Genomic DNA, 21,196 nt, shown 5'->3' on the forward strand with positions numbered 1-21,196 from the left:
AATGAATATAAATGTTCGTGTTGTCTGTTGACTTGTATGTCATGTTTATTCTTCTCATGTTTTTTTATGTCATAGTCTGATATCACATAAAATGTCTGAGTGATTGAAACTTTTATAGGTCTCTTGGCAGGGTTTTTCTGATGTGAAAATGTTGAAAACATGATTATCCATCATAACCCGAGTGATGTGGTAATGTCGATGTGTGAGTATGGTGAAAAGAGAAACATTGCCAGTGAACAGAACACTCACAAATATTTTATGAAGCCCTGGTTTCTAGAAAGAGCCAGCACTTATCTCATATTTAAAATTAGTGTGTCTCTTAACCTACTCATTAGTGTTGACCATGAGTGGCTGAAATTAAAAACTGGCAATATCCCTGGTTTTGGTGGTTATGGTTTCCATAAAAGATACTGGTTGATTACTGCCACACAAAGTAATCTTCCCTCTTATGCACTCCTGTCTAGGACTTACATTTGGCAATTATGTGGCATTATGACATCTCTTTTATTGTTTTCCTGTATGTATTTCGGCTTTCCATATGTAGCTGATTTGTCTCACAGTGTTCCATGTGTAGCTGATTTGTCTTACAAGCAAGATTGTTATTTTATTGAGGACACCCTCAAGTACTCTGGGTCATTGTGTTATGTAAATGGATTTAATGATTATTTACTAAATGAATCAATGTACCAAGAGATGAAAGAAAATAAGAATATTTTAGTCATCCTTGAACAGACTTTATGTTTCTTAAGCTGAAAACCTTATATTTTTATAGACTCTTTGCTCACCGTGATTAATTTAGAAAGGAAGGAAAAGTAAAAGGCAGTAAAATGAAGCAAAAGAAAGAGGAACTGAGGAAGAGGAGAGCCAGGAAGGGGAAAAAATAATAGGGGAGAAAAGGAAAGGAAGACAAATAGAAATGGGAGATAAAGGAGTAGGGAAAAGGAAGAGAAAACTGAATAATAGTAAGAGTCAGCAGCACATAAAACAACAATTTATTATTATTGACACTTACTATGTGCAAAGAACCATAGTTGATGCTTTATGTGGATTTCTCCTCCACCCCACTCCAGCCAGTGAGTACTGCTACTCTCCGCATCTTCTATAAGGAAGTTAGTTAAGTCACTTGCTAAGCCATTTAAGTAGCTGAGCTTGAGTTTGAACCCATTTGCCTATTTTACCCTACATTGTCATCAAGTCTGGCTCCACTGCTCAGTGACCATACCTGATATTGCTTTGTCATCTTGACATTTCACTCCTGCATAGCCTGTCCAGGAATTTAGCACCAGCATCTTCCCTTACCTTTTATCTGATTTCTGTCTGTTGAAGGAGAAAGATTCCTGTGTAGGTAACATCACAGTTAATATTAGAAAATCTGTTCTTTCCCTACATATGATTTTGCTCTGGTATTTTTTAATAAAAATTATATTTATATTTTGTTACTTTCCAGAAAAGTTTAGGCATATGTCCCAGCTTTTTATTAATTATTTAGTGTGTATGTACAATATGTATATACATACTATATATATTTATATACTATATATATACATACTATATATATATACATACTATATATATAAATATACTGTATATATATATATATATATATAAATTTTTTTCCTAAATTTTTTGCTGCAAAGAGCATAGAAAATGATTTATTTGAAAGTACTTTAGTATAAGGAAAAATGGTTAGGTAATGAAAGTGAAACTCAGGCCTTTAGAGTTGAAAAATTTAGACAGTGAATTGAGTTACATGATTCAAGGTTTAAGTGTTGAAAATAAAAATTAGTGATTAAACTATCTGATGTCACAAAAAGTTATTTTAAAAATTAATGTTGTTTTAAAGCTCTAATCAGAGTTTTATTCCTGTGTGAAATAGACTCTTAAAAAAAACTGTGAGTATTTAAACTAGTTTTGGTTAAGAAAGAAAATGGGCATTGATTTGCATTATTTGTTATCATAACGGTACAAATAGCTGTAGGATGGGTCATTCCCAAAGTTGTTGCTAGCCAGTTCAGTACTTTAAAATTTTTCTTCCACTAACCTCTTTACCCTGGACATTTAAAGTGCAAACTTGTGTAATACGAATTTCAATTTCTCTTCTTGCCCCTGCCTGCCCTCTGGTGTAGAAGGTGAAGAACAGTGATGAGAATCAACATTGGGTTAAGTTTTGTGATATTCAAAGAGTTTAAAAATGAAAAAGATAAAGGAAGATAGATTATTAGTAGACCTTGTATGACACAAAATGATTATATGTCACTTTTTAATGAATTTTAAAGTCTCATATCCATTTCTAAGTGCATTACATATTGAATTTAATATTACTTGAATTATCTCTACTGTTCATACAGATTTTTCTCTCTGCATCTAAATGTGACAGTGGATTTTGATAACCTTTTGACTGTCTATGACATAAAACAGTCCTTTATATCACAAATTAAAAATTTTTTATTTATGGTATTTTTGAACTGATAAGAATGTTACTAAAAAAACTAAATACGGTTAAAACACACTAGGATGTAATGGATTAATTTTGAAGATAAAATTTAATTTTTGTAACATTGTACCCTTGATATGTAATAGTATGAAATTTTTTTTACATTTTACTTTTGTTCTGTATTTTCTGTTTTTTCTGCAAAAATCACGTATATGAGTATATAATAATATAAAATAATATAGAAATATTTTTAAAATAAGGAACTGATTAAGTTATATACATTAAATAAGTTATTTTGTAATGTTTATATGAGGCTTCCAGCTCATTATTGTCCACTGTTTTCAATTAAATACTTTAAAGAAATTATAACTCTACCTTATTTCCTACTACAAGAGATTCCATAGAAAACATGTACGTAGCTAAAAACATGTATATAACTGCAATATATTTTCCAGAAAAGATATTCAGGATATTCAAGAAAAATAACTTTCTTTTTATTCCTTGTAATTGAATGGAAGTCACAATATTGCATTCTGACCTTTAGGTAATTTCATGAAATTTGATTAATTTGCCTGAAAAATCTATAAATCTATTTCTAAAGAAAAATTCTTAATATTCTATTTTTGTATTATTCCTTATAAGAATCATAAGGAATATAATTTAGTTGTGATTCAGTAACACACACTCAAACGTCCTATGAAAATAATTCTGTGGTTTATTTGCACGCCAAAAATCCAGTGATCCTCTGAAAAATGAGAACCAATTTTAGAGTGGCTTCCAAAAGCCTTACTTTTTATTATCATGGTAATTTAGTTAGTAAACTAAACTATATGTATAAAACTATATAGTTATATATAGATATGTATAACTATATATAGTTATATATTTATATATATAACTATATATATACCTAATCCTCTAGTGTTGTAAATATGAGTTGTTATAAGCAATATTGTGAAGAACCAAATTTTATACCACTTCTTCTAGCCAAATTTTATACCACTCTTTAAATAAATTCACAATGGGACAAAATCATGAATTGTCTCTTAAAATGTTTCTTAGAAAATAGCATCCTACTTCCAATCACATGAGGATGTTTTCTTTTCTACTTTAGACCATTTGGTGTCAGTGTTCCTTTTAGCAGCTTTCCCCACCAACTGGTAAATTCTGTGTGTGTTTAATTCATCCTAGTTAAACAGGCTGTGCCTGGAAAATGGGAGGGCACCCAATACATATTTGCTAGTAGACATTTGCACCATAAATGAATTTTTATTATTGTGTTTTAAAGCATCAAAAATAAAGGGTCTGGTATGAAAGGAAGCAGGAAGTAATACATTTTAAATACTCTATTTTTATTACTTGGTCTACTGAGGTGACTCAGGTCATAAAGGCAGTAACATTGAGAATCAGATTTAAAAAGAAGGAGCTTACCACGACAGGGTGTGATATAGGTGCACCTACACACTCTACCCTGGGATAGCAAGCGGTGCTGCACTCCCATGTGGACAAACTTGGAACAAATGGCTTTCAAGATAAGGCAGTGACATGAACTATTTAACCTCACTTTATTTGGGAATTTAACCTAAGGATGAGCATACTGTATAGAAATAATACATGTATTGGGAGTAATAGTGTGGTTGGATTACATATTTGCTTCATCTAGGGTTTTTCTAAGTGGAGTCTACAAGTAATTTGTTTCAGAATTACATGAGATCTTGTTGAATATGCACATTTCCTGGCTCGCCTGTGACGTACAGAATGAAAATCACTGTGGCTCAGTGTGGGATTCTGCATATGACAGTCTTCTCATGTGCCACAGGTGCCCACTGCAATCCACATTTTTTTTCTGGACAAAATTTACAGGAAACTGTTTGAGAAAGTTAGATGCACAACTTCTATACATTTGAATAATCTAATGAAATATTAGAGTTAATAGAGAGAAAATTCTGAGATATTGACAACATATTTTATTGCTTTTTCTTTCAACTATTTTTTTCTGTAAGAATTTGAATGATTAGTTTAATATGCAGAAGGTCAGGAAAAATTATCACAGATTTAAAAAAAATAAACTTCTAATTCTCTGATGGAACCATTACCTGCAGGCATTCATTTCTGGTGTAAAAATATAACAAATATGTGCTAACCTAAAATTTCAATTTTTTAACCCAGCAATTTTTAAATATTTTTGTTGATCTTGGATTTCACTGTAGGTAAGCTAAATGTGTTATGAGTTTTTAAATTGAAAACTGCTCACAGTGACAATTTATGCAGTTACATGGCATGTATAAGAGCTCTTACCACAACGCCTGAAACAAAATAGGTAATAATTAATGCATGCCCTCTTCTGTGTAACATAAACATTCTAAGCTCTTGACATGAGGTTTGGTGTCTATAGTTATCTCCATTTTAAGGATAAGAACATGAGTCACAAGATTATTTATAAAGTTATCTAAGGACAACTAACTTGGTAAATAGTAAAGCCTAATGTTGAACCCAGAATATCTCTTTCTAAGAGATCATGTCTACCATGGTGCCTTCTATCAAAGATGGTAGAAACATCACTACAGTAATAGGTAGGCATTTTGCATTTCCCCATGCTGATGGGGAAGATGTATCTTTTGAAATGTGTCTCGATATTAACTAAGTTTTTGTCTTCTTACCCAATTTTACAGATTAAATATTTCTCATAATTTCTTTAAAAAGAAGTACATAATATACCTAAAGTAGAGAGACTCTGTGATATGGTAGAAAGACAGGTTTAAAGCTGAAACAATTTGAGTTTAAATGCTGGCTCCATAGTCTATCCATTGTCTGTGTGCAGATCTCTTAAACTTTGAGTCTCAATTTTCTCATCTGAAAAATGAGGATGATAGTATTTACGCATGGAATTACCAGATATAGTAGAGGTTGTCTATATGATGTCTCATTGAGCTCCTTGCACTCGATTAAATATAGCTGTTACAATTTAATACATAAAATATCATCCTGAAAGGATTATGGGTCTTTCTTTATTCTGTATGAGGTGTATACTATGTAAAAGACATGATTTTAATCAAAATACCAAAATGTCTGTTTTTCTGTTTAAATCTAAGTATCTTGAATGCTTCATTTTAAAATGTAATCTCATGTTTTCCTTTGAACAGAAGACGGGTAGTCTACCCCACAGATGCCTAATTCTCACTATTTCTTCTTTCAGCAAACTTCCTTGATAACATGCTTTTGCGAAGTGCAGGAAAATTAAACGTGGGCACCAAGAAAGAGGATGGTGAGAGTACAGCCCCCACCCCCCGTCCAAAGGTCTTGCGTTGTAAATGCCACCACCATTGCCCAGAAGACTCAGTCAACAATATTTGCAGGTTGGTGATATAAATGATTTAAAGCTAGCTTTAACAAAAAGTCACACTTTTTCAACTATGCAACTGTAGGCTAGTGTTTCAAAGAACACATTTTAGAGAACAGTGCCTAACACTGTCATAAAGTCTTAGAGCTGTGCTTGTATTAGAGAAATATTGAATTGTGTTTCACCCTGAAACAATGTTCTAAGATTGTTTTTGCTCCCTCCAGACAGCTCACATACACATGAACACAGACCTCAGATCCCAGGCTCCTGGTAAAGGTGCAAATGCCAATTATTTTCTTTCAAAAGACCTGGTCCCCACAATTAGTTAAACATCAGAGGCTGTCAAATGCGTGTGATTTTGTTTGTTTGTTTGTTTCAAATGTTCATCATGCTGATGTTGTTAGTATTTTGGAAAGAACACCTAAGCTGCTGGGAATATTCATAAACTGACTCTGGGAAGCAGTGCAGTGGTAGAGCTCATGCGATTCCCCCAGTTGCTAAGAAAGACATTGTCCAAATACTAGAAAATACTCTTTAATAGGTAATCATGTTCTTATAGATACTTTATAACATTTGAAACTGAACTATTTTGCCTTTTTCTTCCTTAAATGCCTTTATGCAGCTCCATCCATTCCTCTGATCACTATAGCTGCATTTACTCCTTACGGTAAGGTCAACAGTGGATAAAGAGCTATAGCCTAATGAGGCCAATGTGTGCCAAGAGAGAAGTGAGTCAGCTATCTGGAAGAGCACGGCCCTCAAGAGTTAAAATGTCAGAGAAGCAGAGTGTGCCTTAAGCTTCAAGAGAGGGCGTGGACTTAAATAGAAAGGTGGACTGCTAGGTTTAGAGCCCAGGTAGAATATCTGAGCAACCATTTGAGGCTTCATTAGCCAGAAGGTACGCAAAAATGAGTTGAATGCTTTTTTTTTTTTTCTTTCTGAGAGCTTTTTAAAAAAGGTTTTTAAGTTTCCCACGAAGCAAAATCTAATATAAGCTTACCGGAGTATTCCAAGAACCTAGTATATTTAGCACAAGAAACATGACTGAGTAACACAGGGAGGAAACCTGGGTGTATTCATAAATATATATCTCATTTAATCAGCAAAACAACTTATTCTCACCTTTAGACAAATGAAATTTGGGATCCAGAGAAGTCTAGTAACTTGACTCTTGTACTACAGAGTTGTGACCACTGAATTTTGTGCCAAGGTAAAATGATTCCAAAGCTCAATTTTTTCCAGGGAAACACTGCCTGTTTATAGTAAATAGAAAAAGTATCAGGAGAGTTTAAAAATGTTTGAAAGAAAGGAAAATTAGCAGGAGCAAACAAAGTAGCGTGGGGTATTTTACTATTGTGTCTTAAGTCTGTGGTATTCAGAATACGCCTGTGTGTGTCATTTGAGCTATTGTCCTGGTGATCAGGATTTTCCAAATATTTTGTCCTATTTTCCTGATAAGCCATTTGGGTGTCCTAAGTTGGTCTGATAGAAAGTGTTCAGTTAGGGTATCTGCAGTGGAAATGCTGTTGTGGGAAGAAGCTTGGCATGTTCAAAAGAAACTGTTTTTTCTAGAGTACAGGGAGTAGGATCAGGGAGTAGGAACAGTAGAGTATAGTGGTAGGAGCTGAGACAGGAGGTATAGTGACTGTGACCTGGTGGGCTATATTAAGAATGTGATCTTATTCCTAAGGGTGTTGGGAAGCAAGTGAAGGGAGTTTTGCAGCAGGAGTGGTGGTAGGGTTGACATGATCTGATTTGTTTCTTTGCTGCAGAATATTGGATGTATTAGAAGGAGACAGAAGTGAATTCAAGAATAGTTAGGTCAGGGAAATTGAACAGTGGATTCCGTAAAATCAGTTCATGTGCAAGAAAATGATCTTGAGCTAGGGTGGTGCTGGTGTAGGAGTGAGTGAGATCTATTTGAGAAATATTTAGAAGATAGAGCTGTGTGATGATGGATTAGATATCATCTAGGAGGACAACTAGAGAGGCTTTATAAGTTTCCAGATGTAGATTTAAATGCATACGGTAGACTGTTAATGAAAGAAGACAGATGAAAAGAACCAAGTTCCAATCTGGACATAGTACATTTGAGGATTTTTATATATCTGAGTAGAGGTATCAGTATGCAGTTGGATATGGATCTGGGGCTCAGAGAAGAGGTTGAGGAGAGAGGTCAAAGTGCGCAGAGCATTAGTCACTGTTTGCGGTGAAACAGATAACCTCAGAACCACAGTGGCTTATGATTAAAGACATTTATTTTTCATTCAGCGGTTTATGAGGAGGCTGTATCCATGCTGCACTCTGCTGGGATTAGGTGGGCTTCACTTCATTGCTGCTGTTTGAGTTTAGGCCTGCTGTACATTTCTTCATTTTTTTTAAATTTTGGACCAGCAGCTACCCAAGACATATTGTTTCTCACAGGAGTGTAAAGGAGTAATCTTTTAAAGCGTCTGCTCATATTGTGTCCTCTGACATTGAATTTTCCAAATCAAGTGACAAAGTCAAGGTCACAGTCAAGGGGAAGCATTGTCCCTGGTAAAGTATGAAGAATTGGGATTAATGATAGAACAATCTACCAGTGTATGACTTGGCCATGAGACATTTAGTGCTTGGGTAAAGGGGATGTCTGCAAGATACTAAAGAATTCACAGTAAAGCAGTGAGTATGGTGTCACTGAAGCCAGGTTTACTTAGAGAGGTAGTAAGGTCAGCTATGTTGGATCTATTACAGAGTAGAATAAGAACTGAAACATGGCAATAGATTTATAGACACTGATAACTGCAGTTTAGAGATATTTAATGTAGTAGAGATGGAAGTCAGATGAAAATGGGTTATGTATTATATGGTTGTCAACCTTTGATTTATGACAGCAAAGAAAAAGTAAACAAAAATACAGAAGAAAGAAAAACAGCCACAGTAAAAATGGAATCCCTCAAAAGAACATAGATATACCATTGCCGTCAACATCAATGGATTAACTTGTAGAAGTTAACAGAAAACTAATATTTATTGAATTTTTAATAAGTATTAGCATGTTTACTTTTACCTTTCTTTATGAATTATAACATTCCTATAAAGAATGTAGCACTATCTATGTTTGCTAGGTGAGAATTCCGAGACTCTGAAAAGTTAAGTAATTTTCCATAGTTATGATGATATGATAGAAAAATTGTGGCTGGGACTCCAAAGTCCTGAATTCTTGGCCAGCAGCCAGTTCTGACGTTGGTTCTCAAAGGAGCAAACATTCACTCTTGAGTAAAAGGCACGTGTATTTTCCTAATGAAGTATTGATTCCAGTTGAATCTTCCTGTGAGCTGAGATCAGTCATATGTGAATCACAGGGGCCACATTTGTTTGTTTGTCCTAAGACCTATATAAATCCAGGACTTTCTACTTCCATTCCTGTAAGCACACTCTACTCTCTACCCTCCAAATTGGTACTTCTCAGGCTATCTCTAGTGAAAGATAATTTTTCCTCCACAATAAATTGTATACTGATACTTTGCTAAATTATAATAAAAAACAAATTCTTAGAAAAATTAATTTTTAGAATACTTACAAAATACATGCTCCATTTTTATTGCCTAATATTTACCTTCAACAGACATAAATTTGTTCCTTTAGATTGCTATACAAGTTCTCATTTTTAAATTCACCCCTTCACAGATCAGTAGCAAGCAGTTTGCTGACCTGCAGGGGAACACACCTTGAGTAATACTACACTAAGTATTAGCCTTCTAGGTAAAACAGTTTAAAGGATAAGGTTGTATTTTCTAATGTGTACCTTAGAAAAGGGCTGGTCTAAATTGTCTGGCCTGAGGCCTTGTACCACCCAGATCTTAGTCAAACTGAGTGTTGTGGTAGGTTTCATGTTCATTATCACTTCCATCTCCCTGGAGAGAATAATCCAAAAGGGGATGCAAGAGTGAATCGTACTTAAAAGAGAACCTGAAATCCCACATGCTAATTTAGAGGACATGTGCAAGGTTTTAGAGGCTTGTAAACTCCTTTTCAGTACCATCAATTACTCTATCAGCCTTCGCCAAGGCCAAAGTCATTCTTGGCTTGATCTCTGTCAGGTGCAGATACGGCTGCTTCCAAAATCCATGCCATTTCCATTGCTCATGATATTCCCATTAAAGGATGTAGTACAAACATAGCATGACTGAATACAGTAATAGAGCCTTTTTTATATTTATATTTCAAAGTAAGGGGTAAAGCCATTGTCCTCTCTCCCTCGAGATAGCGTCTGTTTTCTAAATATCTTTCCATGTGTCACTTTGCATTGTAATCCATCGAGTTCCATTTCCAGATTCTACTCCTAGGACGACAGACCATCACTGCATACCTTGAGTGCTATAGTTTCCTTGAGTAACTCTCCTTATGTGGCTTTCAACATGCCAATGTTCCGTTTCAGTTTCCTGTCCTAGCAAGTGTTATCTCAGCCTTGTTTATATATTTTTTCTCTATATAATCAAATCTGGCTTTGCATATCATTCCTTGTTTTACTTGATGTGGTCTGTAATCGCATTTTTGTTTGTGTCTTACCACCTCTCTCAAGTCCCTCCACTTCCTCACGCATGTTATGCATTTAAAAAATTATTTTTGACTATTTTCTTCAAAGACATCTTTAATACTTCTTTACTTCACTTATTGGTTTCTTACCAAGAATTCTCCTGCCTGGGCAGTTTTCAGGGTTTACAGATGTAATAAATCAAATTGAATGTTTGCACAAAGGATGTACAAATGACACCAGGCCACTTAAATGAGGAATTAGATAAGCCTCCAACTCTGTATCCTGAAGAGTCACAGGTGGAAGAAAGAAAAGCTTAGGGGCTGGAGCCTTTTTACAAAGTTTGTGTTAACTCAGGCTTTTTAAACCTCTTGCTGAGTGTGGTGGTATGTTTTCAAACAGGTGCTCCTGACCTTAGATCTCAGAGGATTAAGGTGTGCATTGTTCCAGTTTGTTTGCACATTTTACCTTGCATACTGAATGTCATTATAAACCATCCAGGGTTTTATTTTTTCCACGGTTGCCCAGGCCATTTAAATATTGATCTATATGATTATTTTTTTCCAGTAGAAGATGTTGATTTCAAACCATTGCACCTAAGAGAATGGTGGGTTCTTCATTAGAACTTCTTTTTATTATTATTATTATTATACTTTAAGTTTTAGGGTACATGTGCACAATGTGCAGCTTTGTTACATATGTATACAACATGTGCCATGTTGGTGTGCTGCACCCATTAACTTGTCATTTAGCATTAGGTATATCTCCTAATGCTATCCCTTCCCCCTCCCCCCACCCCACAACAGTCCCCAGTGTGTGATGTTCCCCTTCCTGTGTCCATGTGTTCTCATTGTTCAATTCCCACCTATGAGTGAGAACATTCAGTTATAAGAGGCTGTGATTTTAAATTCACATATGGAGGCTTTTATAAGGAATAACTCTCCTCTTGTACCTCTCATTAGTCATCAATGAGAATTTTAGATGGTCCCAGTTTGTTGTTGGAGTTAATAGAAAGTGATAGTGCAGGGCGCTTTAAAATTATACAGAGAGAATTCTTGAAGATTTTTGAGCAGAGACAAAAAATGTAGGATTTATCAGGCTTGCTATATGGAATGGATCAGAGTCAGGAGAGGAGAGAGGAAGTCCTGCAGGAAGGCTCTCAGAGCTGTCAAGGTGAGATGTGGTGAGGGTCTGCATTGGGTGAAATTATACTAATGCTGGTTGAATGTAAAAACTGAGACAATTTCAAAAAATCTTGTACCTCATAGAAAAAATAAACAAAATGCTAAATCATTTGGCAAGGGTACCAGGGAAGGATGTCTGATAGTTACATGATCTTGAGGATAAATAAAAGGGGCATCTCTCACATTGGTACTTTGTCGTTAATGTCGTTCACCTTCTCCCAATACTGTGACCCCTCAGAAGGAAAGCCAGGGAAGCGGAAAGTAGACTCATGTATTTCATGCTCTATTCCCTCCACTGCTATGGGAATCCATCATCTAAGATGATAGGGGAAAAAAAGTAGGATTCTATTACTTTAATAATTACCACACTCAGCATTCTTCTTTGGTTACTTCACAATCAGTAGAAAACACTTAGGCAGCTTATGATGTCTGTCCCTATTCCTGGAAGTTAAATGACTTTTCTCTTTTCCAGGATTCGTGGCCTTCGTAGACTATGAGTTCCTCAAAATGCACCCTTGCGTACTCAGCACCCAACTATGCTCGAGTCATAGTATGCTTGATAAGTGTAAAACATACCACTGTTAACAAAGCTATGAGCAGCTTTCAGTTATTTTAGTTAATGGACTAAAAAGCTGCACCCTTTAAATGGTAATTCTAAAAGTTATGTGTATCTTTGTGTTTACCTGTGACAAAAACTGAAAACTGACTTTACTCCCTTGAGCGAGAAATAGATATTTTAGAAGAGAAGATGTTCTTAAGAACTTGTTTACAGATGACCTAAAATCAGTTAACCTTTAAAAATCAATTCTGACTAAAATGTAAAAGAAATTCAAAAGAAATTTAAGAGTTGTTGTAGGAAAACTGTTAATCTTTCCAGCCAGATGCAACCGAGCAGATACCCATCATATAAATATAATGTTTTCAAATTTCCTATCACTTGATTGAACAGAGCAGATAAACTCTTTTTAACTAATACTTTAAATAATTGTTTTACAGTTAAATGAATCTTTATGAAGATCTAAACTGTTAGAGGAAAAGTTCTACAATAGTCTCTTCTCAACTGTGGTGGCTATATGAACAACCCTGGGGTTTACAATAAAGAAACATAAGATCTTAGTGGAAGAATAGAATTAAAGGGACCAAAGTTTGGGTAAACCTTGTAAACACTGTATTCATGTTAAATAAAGATGCTATCAGTGCAGTTTTAGACATCTTCTAAAATTGGTTTCTAACCATTCTACACCAACTAATGAATGAGTTCGGTTCCAGAAGGCTATATTATAAATCTGTTTTGACCATAATAAATGAAATAAATTTTTGACCATAATAAATGCATCTATTATCTGAATGCGTATCTACCTAAAAAGAGTATCGCTTGGTCCCTTGAAGCTTTAAAACAGGTAGACACCTTTTTTGCAAGTGTATGTTCACCTGGGCACACTGAAAATCTCTTGAGGTGGTTAAATGCCTGATGATTTTTCTAGATGTTCCTTCTAGACAGTCCTTTGCTTTTGGAATATTTTGGGAACTTAAGGAGCCTAGAACCCATATAATCATCCAAGAATTGTAACAAAATTGTTTCTGTTTTTTCTTTCTTTTTCATATTCTTTTTCTTCTCTCCCTGAATCCTCTTCAAGAAAAACAAGACTTGTATTATCACTGCTTTGACTTCATGCTGTCTTTAAATTCTCAAGTGCTTTGCTTTTTCATGAGTTAACATTATGTCAAGAGGCAGTTAGCACTGGTGACTGAGTGCACAAGATTGTGCACTCAACTACTGTTTCATTTTGCTGTCCCTTTTCTTTGTCTATAACACAGGGACAGCATTTTTGAAATGTTACATCAATTGTCTTTTTATTTCATTCATAATCATTACTACAGTTCCCTGATTCATCGTATGTTCATGTATATATCTCACTTATTTTCAATTTTATTTAAAATTATTTCCACTTTTATTTCCTTCATGATTCTTCATCTCATCTTTTTATCACTTCCAACACTCTGGGAACGAGGGTCACAATCTCTATATAAAACTAAGCTTAAACATAGCAACCAGGCAGCAGAGTGTTTACATAGGCCAATGGTAGGAGTTAATTGTGACAGCCTGTAGCCATCTCTTAGAGGTGGGCAAAATTGATTAGCTTTGACTGCGGAACATAGCTTTGTTTCCATTTGTACTTGCTTTGGGGTTGAAAGTTTTCAAGTAATTCTTGAACTTCTGTAATTGTAGTGCTAGTTTCCAGTTGATGTTCCTTGCTGGAGAGCAATGTCAGTGAGAAGCATATAAATTAATTTGCTTTGTGGCAGCTAATATGCCATTGAAATTGCTATCTCACCTCCTTTCAACTAAATATTTGATTCCTTTCAGAATTTATGGCTTATAGGGGCAGGGACTATTTTCTCAGGGTCTCCCTCTCTCTCCCCTCTTTATATTTTTAGCTCCTCTCTCTTTGCAGACAAGTGGTGTCTATTTTTAAAGCTTGAATTTACTGTCTCTGATGTTTCTTTATATTTCCTAGGACATCGTAGCGGTAACTTGACAATAGCTTTACCAGCTTTTTCTGTGCCTTTTCTTTTTTATTCTTAACAGTTGCCTAGAAGTGCATTTCTATTTACTCCTATTTTGAGTAAGAAGAACCCATGATAAAGAGAAATTAGTCTTTAGATTTAATTTAGGGTACTTCTCTAGCCCCTATACCTTCCTGATATCATAAAATTAGAATGACTGTATTTTCTGATAATTTTTGAATTTTGATTTAGATGAGAAATGTAAGTTATACATGTAGTCTAAATATGAAGGAAAAGAATAAAAAAAAGTCACAGGTGTTACTTGTTCATATTGTTTAAAGTAAATTTCTAAGGAACAGATATTTCAATTATTCCCTTCAGTGTTTACATGATTTACATTTTTATAGCAATTTCAGTAAATTGGTTAAAAAGGCCTGAAGAGTTCAAGGCATGGGCTGTTCAGAGACAGTCTTTCTTCCACAACCATATTCATGCTTTTTGACCTTGGTATAAGAGAGGGATTTATCATTGGCCCTTTTTAGCCATTCATTAGTATGTTTGAATTTTGTTGTGCTGGCTCTTATAAAGTGAAGTATTTTGGACCACTTGAGGCTTATAAGACAAGTAAACAATTCTGAGGGTGTTGATAATAACTGAAGGGCTAACATATAGCAGCATCTGCTACCACTAAAACAGAATAGACAAACCCACAAATCATGGCTAATACCGTTCTCAGAGCTTTATTCCCATGACCTTTCAAGATTACATTGCCATATCTGTCTTGGACGCTGAGCGTGCATATATATGAGAAAAGGATAGAGATATAGTTTAGTACTTTATTTCTTAAGACATTCAGTGCTGGTTTATGACTTATATTGAGAGTCTGCTGGCATTCATCACCCAAACTTGTGAAGATATTAATGTCTGTTTACAAACAGTTCTATATATAACAGATTTGTTTTTTATTTTAGTCCCAAAGGGCATAGCAGAAAACACATGGTGAAGTGAGAGGCCCTTGATTCAAGGCCCAGTTCCATAACTGTTTGTTCTTTGATCTTGTACAAGTTTGCTACCCTTTTATAATTTTAATTTCCTCATCTGTAAAATAGGAATAATAATACTTTCTTTTTCTTATTGTTGAGAGGATTAAATGATGTAGAATAAGTGAAAGTTATTTTTAATCTGGAAAACCATACAGAATTTAAAATTTTATTTCCTCTCCACTATCTTATCAAGAACCCTTCTTTCTGTTGCCCATCTTTACCCCACCCCCAAATGAAGCCCATACTTCTTACAACAAAGCTTAATTTCTTCATATGACAGGACAGCCCAGAAGCAGAGGTACTAAATGTCAGAATCTCAGTTATGCCATACTGATCCCAACTCCTACCTGTCTTTAGTTTTTGTGCTTTAATAAGAAATAAGTGTATTTCACTATCTCAGAGCAAGTAGAACAGGATAAACAGTCACCTGCCTGGATTCACACCCTTGTACTCCTTCTCACTAACTGTAAGACTTTTGAAAATTACTCAAGCCCCCTGAGCCTCAGTTTCCTCATATAGAAAGCAACAGTAGTGCTACCTTCCTCACAGTTTGTCTGGATTTGTCTGGAAAAGTAGTATCTGTGAAGGGCCAAAATAAGTGTTCAGTAATTGGTATCTATGGTTGTTCATGGTAATTAATGATGTATGTTATATGGAAATATTAGATCCTTCTTTCTCACAAGTTTCTGGACAAAGAGATATTACAAAATGTTTTTATGTTTATTAAATCCATTTTCATAAAAGGAAGTTTTTGGATTCTCTTAACAGATCATTGACATTCTCCTTGTTGCAATAAAACAAATGATACACATCACTTATTTACTTTTCCCCTAGACACACACACACACTGACTCACACACACACATTCTGTTTCTCACTTTGCCTGTTTGGTCTTCAGCACAGACGGATATTGTTTCACGATGATAGAAGAGGATGACTCTGGGATGCCTGTGGTCACTTCTGGATGCCTAGGACTAGAAGGCTCAGATTTTCAGTGTCGGGTAAGGAAGATAACTTGATTCTGTAACCTTTCATTGGCTAGATTTCCAACAAGTTTCAAGCAAGATAAAACCATTCTTTTTCTTGGCCAGCCCATTTTTAGTAAAGTAATGTGCTGCACAAAAACATTTAGGTCAGCAACAGATGGTATGTATGATGACAGTGGATGGTGGTCCCATAATATTATAGCACCATATTTTGACTGTACCTTTTCTATGTTTAGATACACAAGTGGATACTATTGTGCCTTAATTGCCTGCAGTATTAAGTTCAGTGACATGCTATACGGATTTTTACCCTAGGAACAATAGGCTTTATCTTTTAGCTTATGTGTGTAGTAGGCTATACCATCTAGGTTTGTGCAGGTGTACTCTGTGATCTTCTCACAATGACAGAATCACCTCATAACACATTTCTCACAACATATCCCTGTCTTTAAGTGACACATGATTGTAATTTAGAAAACTAAAATTTTCCATTGGACCAATTCTTCCTTCATTTTGAAATCAAATATTATTTTTATTTTTGCTGTTAACTTCTTGCTTAGTGTCCCATTAGAGTATCTTCCTCAAAATTCAATTTAGCTTGTTGCATTAATCCAAGCCTTCTTCCTCAGTTTATACAATGCACACTAGTTATTAGAAATGTAGTAGTAATTTTGTTGAAATGCAAAAGTTGCAATAAGGTAATACATGGTAACTTGAAATAAATTACCTTATAGAGGAGAACTTATTTAAGATGTTTGAGTGAAATTGTTAGAATTTTAAATTAGTTCTCTAAATAGTGATTATTTTTAAAGTTTTAGATCATGTGACTTTGAAATTTAGAAGAAACTCACTAATAGCTGTTTGGGTTCAATTATAGGACACTCCCATTCCTCATCAAAGAAGATCAATTGAATGCTGCACAGAAAGGAACGAATGTAATAAAGACCTACACCCTACACTGCCTCCATTGAAAAACAGAGGTAAGTGAGGAAGGCTTCCAGCCTGGAAAATCACTAGGTATCATGAAAATAAAAACTAAAAACTGGAATCATTCTCTCTCAATCTACCTGTACCACTTTCCACTGCTGGAGCAGAGCACTGAGGCCAGATGACATGGAACCATCATTTGAAGACATGTGCAAGTAGTTTGTGGGAAAACAGTCATATGTGACTTTACTTTTATGATTTTTATTTTTTCCCACTTCTGTTCAGAAAATTGCTATTCCTAGAGTTTGTAGTGTATTTCAGGGTGGAGGCAGGAGAGCACTCTGCTTCTCCCTGAAAGTTATTCAGAAGTTGTAGTTCACCCAAAAACTACCATTTGTCTATATTTATTTTAAAAGTAAAGACCATATAAAGGACTAAATTAAACATTATTTGCTATATGTCATTTCCTTTTGTTTATGCTAGAGTAACGCCTTTTAGTCAAATCGTATCAATATATTGATAAAACGGGGAAGGTGTCTAAAAGTTTTAATTTCAAAACTTACCCATTTAAGTGTTGTTCCTTTAAAATGACAAATACTGCCTCCCAAGAGACCTTTTGTTTGCAACAGGTCTCATGTTCCCTTTCTCCTCCTCCATGCTTTCACCACACACACACGCACACACACACACACACACACACACACACACACACACACACACACACACACACACACATCTCATGTTCCCTTTCTCCTCCTCCATGCTTTCACCACACACACACACACACACACACACACACACATCTCATGTTCCCTTTCTCCTCCTCCATGCTTTCACCAAACACACACACACACACACACACACACGTCTCATGTTCCCTTTCTTCTCCTCCATGCTTTCACCAAACACACACACACACACGGTTTTTTGTTGTTGTTGCAGAGTTTTAAGTCCTAAATCCCTAAATCTTATCTAAGTGATTTAAAGTGATTTTTCATGATTGATTTTATTTCTTGAGAAGAGAAAAATGTTTCCAACAAAATATAATGGAATTTCTTGACTTTGTTTTGCTTTCTCTCTCTCTCTCTTTTTTTTTTTTTTGAGACAGGGTCTTGCTCTGTCGCCCAGGCTGGAGTGCAGTGATGTGATCATAGTTCATTGCAACCTCCACCTCCTGGGCTCAGGCAGTCCTCCCACCTCAGCCTCCCCAGTAGCTGGGAAACAGGTGCACACCACCACACCCAGCTAGAATTTTGTGACAAATTTTTTTAACATTTGTTCCTGTTCTAGCCTAGAAAGCTATACAAGATTGATTAATAATGATTCACATCAAAGCCTCACCAGCATTTTTTTTAATTGTGGCAGGCAACATGCTAGGTATTAGGAATACAGAAATTAATGAAGAAAATTATTCCTCCCAAGAAGTATACATTAGAATGTAAGAGAGAACCATGTCAATAACTATATTTGTTCAGGAATGTCTCATTAGTAGAGTTAGATTATGAAGTGTATTAAGGACATAATAGAGTGAGTGGCTGGCTCTACCTGGGGGGAGGAGGTTGTCAGAATAGCTTCCTAGAAGTGATACTTGAACAAGACTTTAAGGATGAACAGGAGTGTGCTAAGTGGATAAGGCAGGATAGGCTAAGTATATAGAAAATTTAAAATTTAAATGGCTAACTTTAGCCAAATATTCCACTAAAAAGTACATTAATTAATCCATTTTAGCCTCACAGCAGCCCCGTGAAGTACATAGAATTGTTCTTCCAACTTTAAAGATAAGGAAAACGTAGCACCGGAAGGTTTATTAACTTTGAGTTTGCATAGCCTATGAGTAGCAGTGACTCTAAACAGATGCAGTAGTAAGTGCAGAGGTCTGGTTTGTAATATTTGAGAACCATTTGCTAACTACAGGAGTATGAAACAGCATGACTGGTTGGAGAAAAATCTCATAATTAAGAGAGATGAGGGCTGGGCACAGTGGCTCACACCTGTAATCTCAGCACTTTGGAAGACCAAAGTGGGAGGATCGCCTGGGCCCAGAAGTTCGAGACTAGCCTGGGCAACATAGCAAGGCTCCATCTCTACAAAAAAAAAAAAAAAAGTTTAATGATCTGGGCGTGGTGGTATACATCTGTAGTTGCAGCTACTAGGGAGGCTAAGGTGGGAGGATCATGTGAGTCCGGAAGTTCGAGGTTACATTGAGCTACAGTCCTGCCACTGCACTGCAGCCTGGGTGACAGAATGAGACACTCTTTCTAAAAAAAAATCTTTTTAAATAAATAGGAAAAGAGAGATGGGGCCAGATTTCAGTCCAGTTAGGAGTATGAAGGTGAGGGAGCATTATCTGAGGAGGATGTAGGAATTTAGAAAAATAGTAGAATAAAACTCCAAAGGACAGAGTAAAAAGGCTTAAAAAAGAAGGGTAGGAACAATGAGAAGACAAGTTCTTGGTCCAGGGCAGTGTGGAGATGAGGATGCAGGAGTGGCTGGTGGACTCTACTGAGCATGGTGTAAGGTGGCTGGCTTTGGTGGAGTTCAGTAGCATTAGAATGCACTGCTTTGAGCTCTGAGGATCTCAGGTGGTACTTAGGTAAGGTCTTTCCAGATTCCACTGCTTTGCCAGTGCCTAGGCAAGGTCTCTGCAGAGTCTACTCAAGTAGTGTCTAGTTCCAAAGTCTCTGCAGATTCTTACCTTTTTGGCCCAGCTGTTTTGGGGTCAAGTAAATGTCACTGCAGATTGTAGTCTGAGAGCGCCGATGTTTTTGCATAGCTATACTACAGAGCTGCTGCTTTTTTTTTTTTTTTGACTCTACCATACACACATGTACAGTTTTTATTGAAATTGTACTAGATATTTTACTTTCTAGCTATATGATTTTTTTCTTCTATTTCTTATTGCGATTGTGAACCATCTTCTAGTCTTATAAAAACAGTCCTGGCATTTTAAGCAGTTACAAACTAATTATCGGAGAGGTGACAGTAGTGACAGAATGCAGTTTTGTTGTGAAACCACTGGTGATTCTTAACTTGCCTCTCAGAGTGAACCAGACTTCCCCGGGGTGTTCTCAGTTCTACTTTCCAGAGCAGTTGGAGTGACAGCGCAGGTAGAAATCTACTGTCCTGTAGAGAGCTGAAAGCTGTGGGCTCTGCTCTTTCCTGATAGGTATCTGGAACTGTTCACTTTCTGAGACTCTGGCTGTGGCTTGAATGTTTACATTGTTAGTGCTCCAAGCACAGGTAATGGCAGATTAAAACATGACCAGCGTGACCAGCAGAAACAAAAGGTTTATTGATAAGGATCACCTATTCATGAGAGAAGACAAGGAGGCTGCCGGGGATAGGGTTATAGGGCAAATAAAAGGAAAATGGGAAGGTAAAGCTAGCCTTAAATAAAGTGCTTGATGGTAAGGAAAGAATCCCTTGATCCTTCTGGTCTCATTGCTCTCATAAATCAGAAATATAATAAGATAAGTAATACACAGTGTTCTTGCAGCTCAGGGTGTATCCTGTGTCTTGCATTTACATGGAAAGTAAAAGGCAGTGAAGCTTGGAGTTTTAGTAAAATTATATCATTGTAATGGAAAAGTATTATGTGTTCATATACTGATAATATATTGACATTGTAATTATGTGGATAGTTCTAGTTTTGGCTGAGTATCTAGCATTCTCCTAAAATCTTTTTGCAAAATCTTTTGTTATCTTTAAAATTGGAAATGCATTTAAGCTAAGTTTCCAGTCGCAGTCTTAACATATTTGTGTGTTACAGTGTTTGGATGCCTCTATCTGTATAAAAATATTGTGAGTTGTGATTTCACTGGTTGAGGTATTGTGACACCTTGAATTTATTTTTAACTCTTTATATAACCTAAGAGGGAGGAATCGAGGAAAAAATTTACTAAGACAATTTATTGTGTTAAATTTTAGCCTGCATAACATTAAGAGCTTACAGATTATTTTCAAGATTTACTAAGCAGCATGTTTAGACAATGAATGCTCAAATTATATATATCATTCCTGTTTGTCTTGAATGGCTCCTTGAATGGCTCCTGTTGAGCCCTGAATGGCTTTTTACACGTGCTATAATATGTCAAGTTCCTGAGCTCCCTTTTCCTAGATTATTGGTAACATATCTTAATTTATTCATATAATAACTGCTTTAGTGGCCTCTCATTTAGTGTTTTCAGATGCAGGTTACTTTCATTAATATTTTGCAACTATTACAAATCATAAATAGCTGTTAAACATACATATTTTA

The 21,196-nt window shown here is 35.6% G+C and overlaps 1 protein-coding gene across 10 annotated transcripts in view; it reads left to right on the top strand.

The window, feature by feature from the left end:
- Positions 1-21,196, top strand: part of BMPR1B (bone morphogenetic protein receptor type 1B) — a 399,677-nt gene that overhangs the window by 341,927 nt on the left and 36,554 nt on the right. For all 10 annotated transcript variants that reach the window (XM_063663928.1, XM_063663922.1, XM_063663921.1 and 7 more), the window contains 3 exons: positions 5,631-5,790; positions 15,924-16,026; positions 16,889-16,991. In XM_063663928.1, coding sequence (XP_063519998.1) covers positions 5,648-5,790; positions 15,924-16,026; positions 16,889-16,991 — 349 coding nt within the window. In that variant the 5' untranslated portion in view covers positions 5,631-5,647. The remainder of the gene's footprint in view (positions 1-5,630; positions 5,791-15,923; positions 16,027-16,888; positions 16,992-21,196) is intronic.

This window comes from Pongo pygmaeus, chromosome 3 (assembly GCF_028885625.2).
Source record: "Pongo pygmaeus isolate AG05252 chromosome 3, NHGRI_mPonPyg2-v2.0_pri, whole genome shotgun sequence".
Taxonomy (NCBI): domain Eukaryota; kingdom Metazoa; phylum Chordata; class Mammalia; order Primates; family Hominidae; genus Pongo; species Pongo pygmaeus.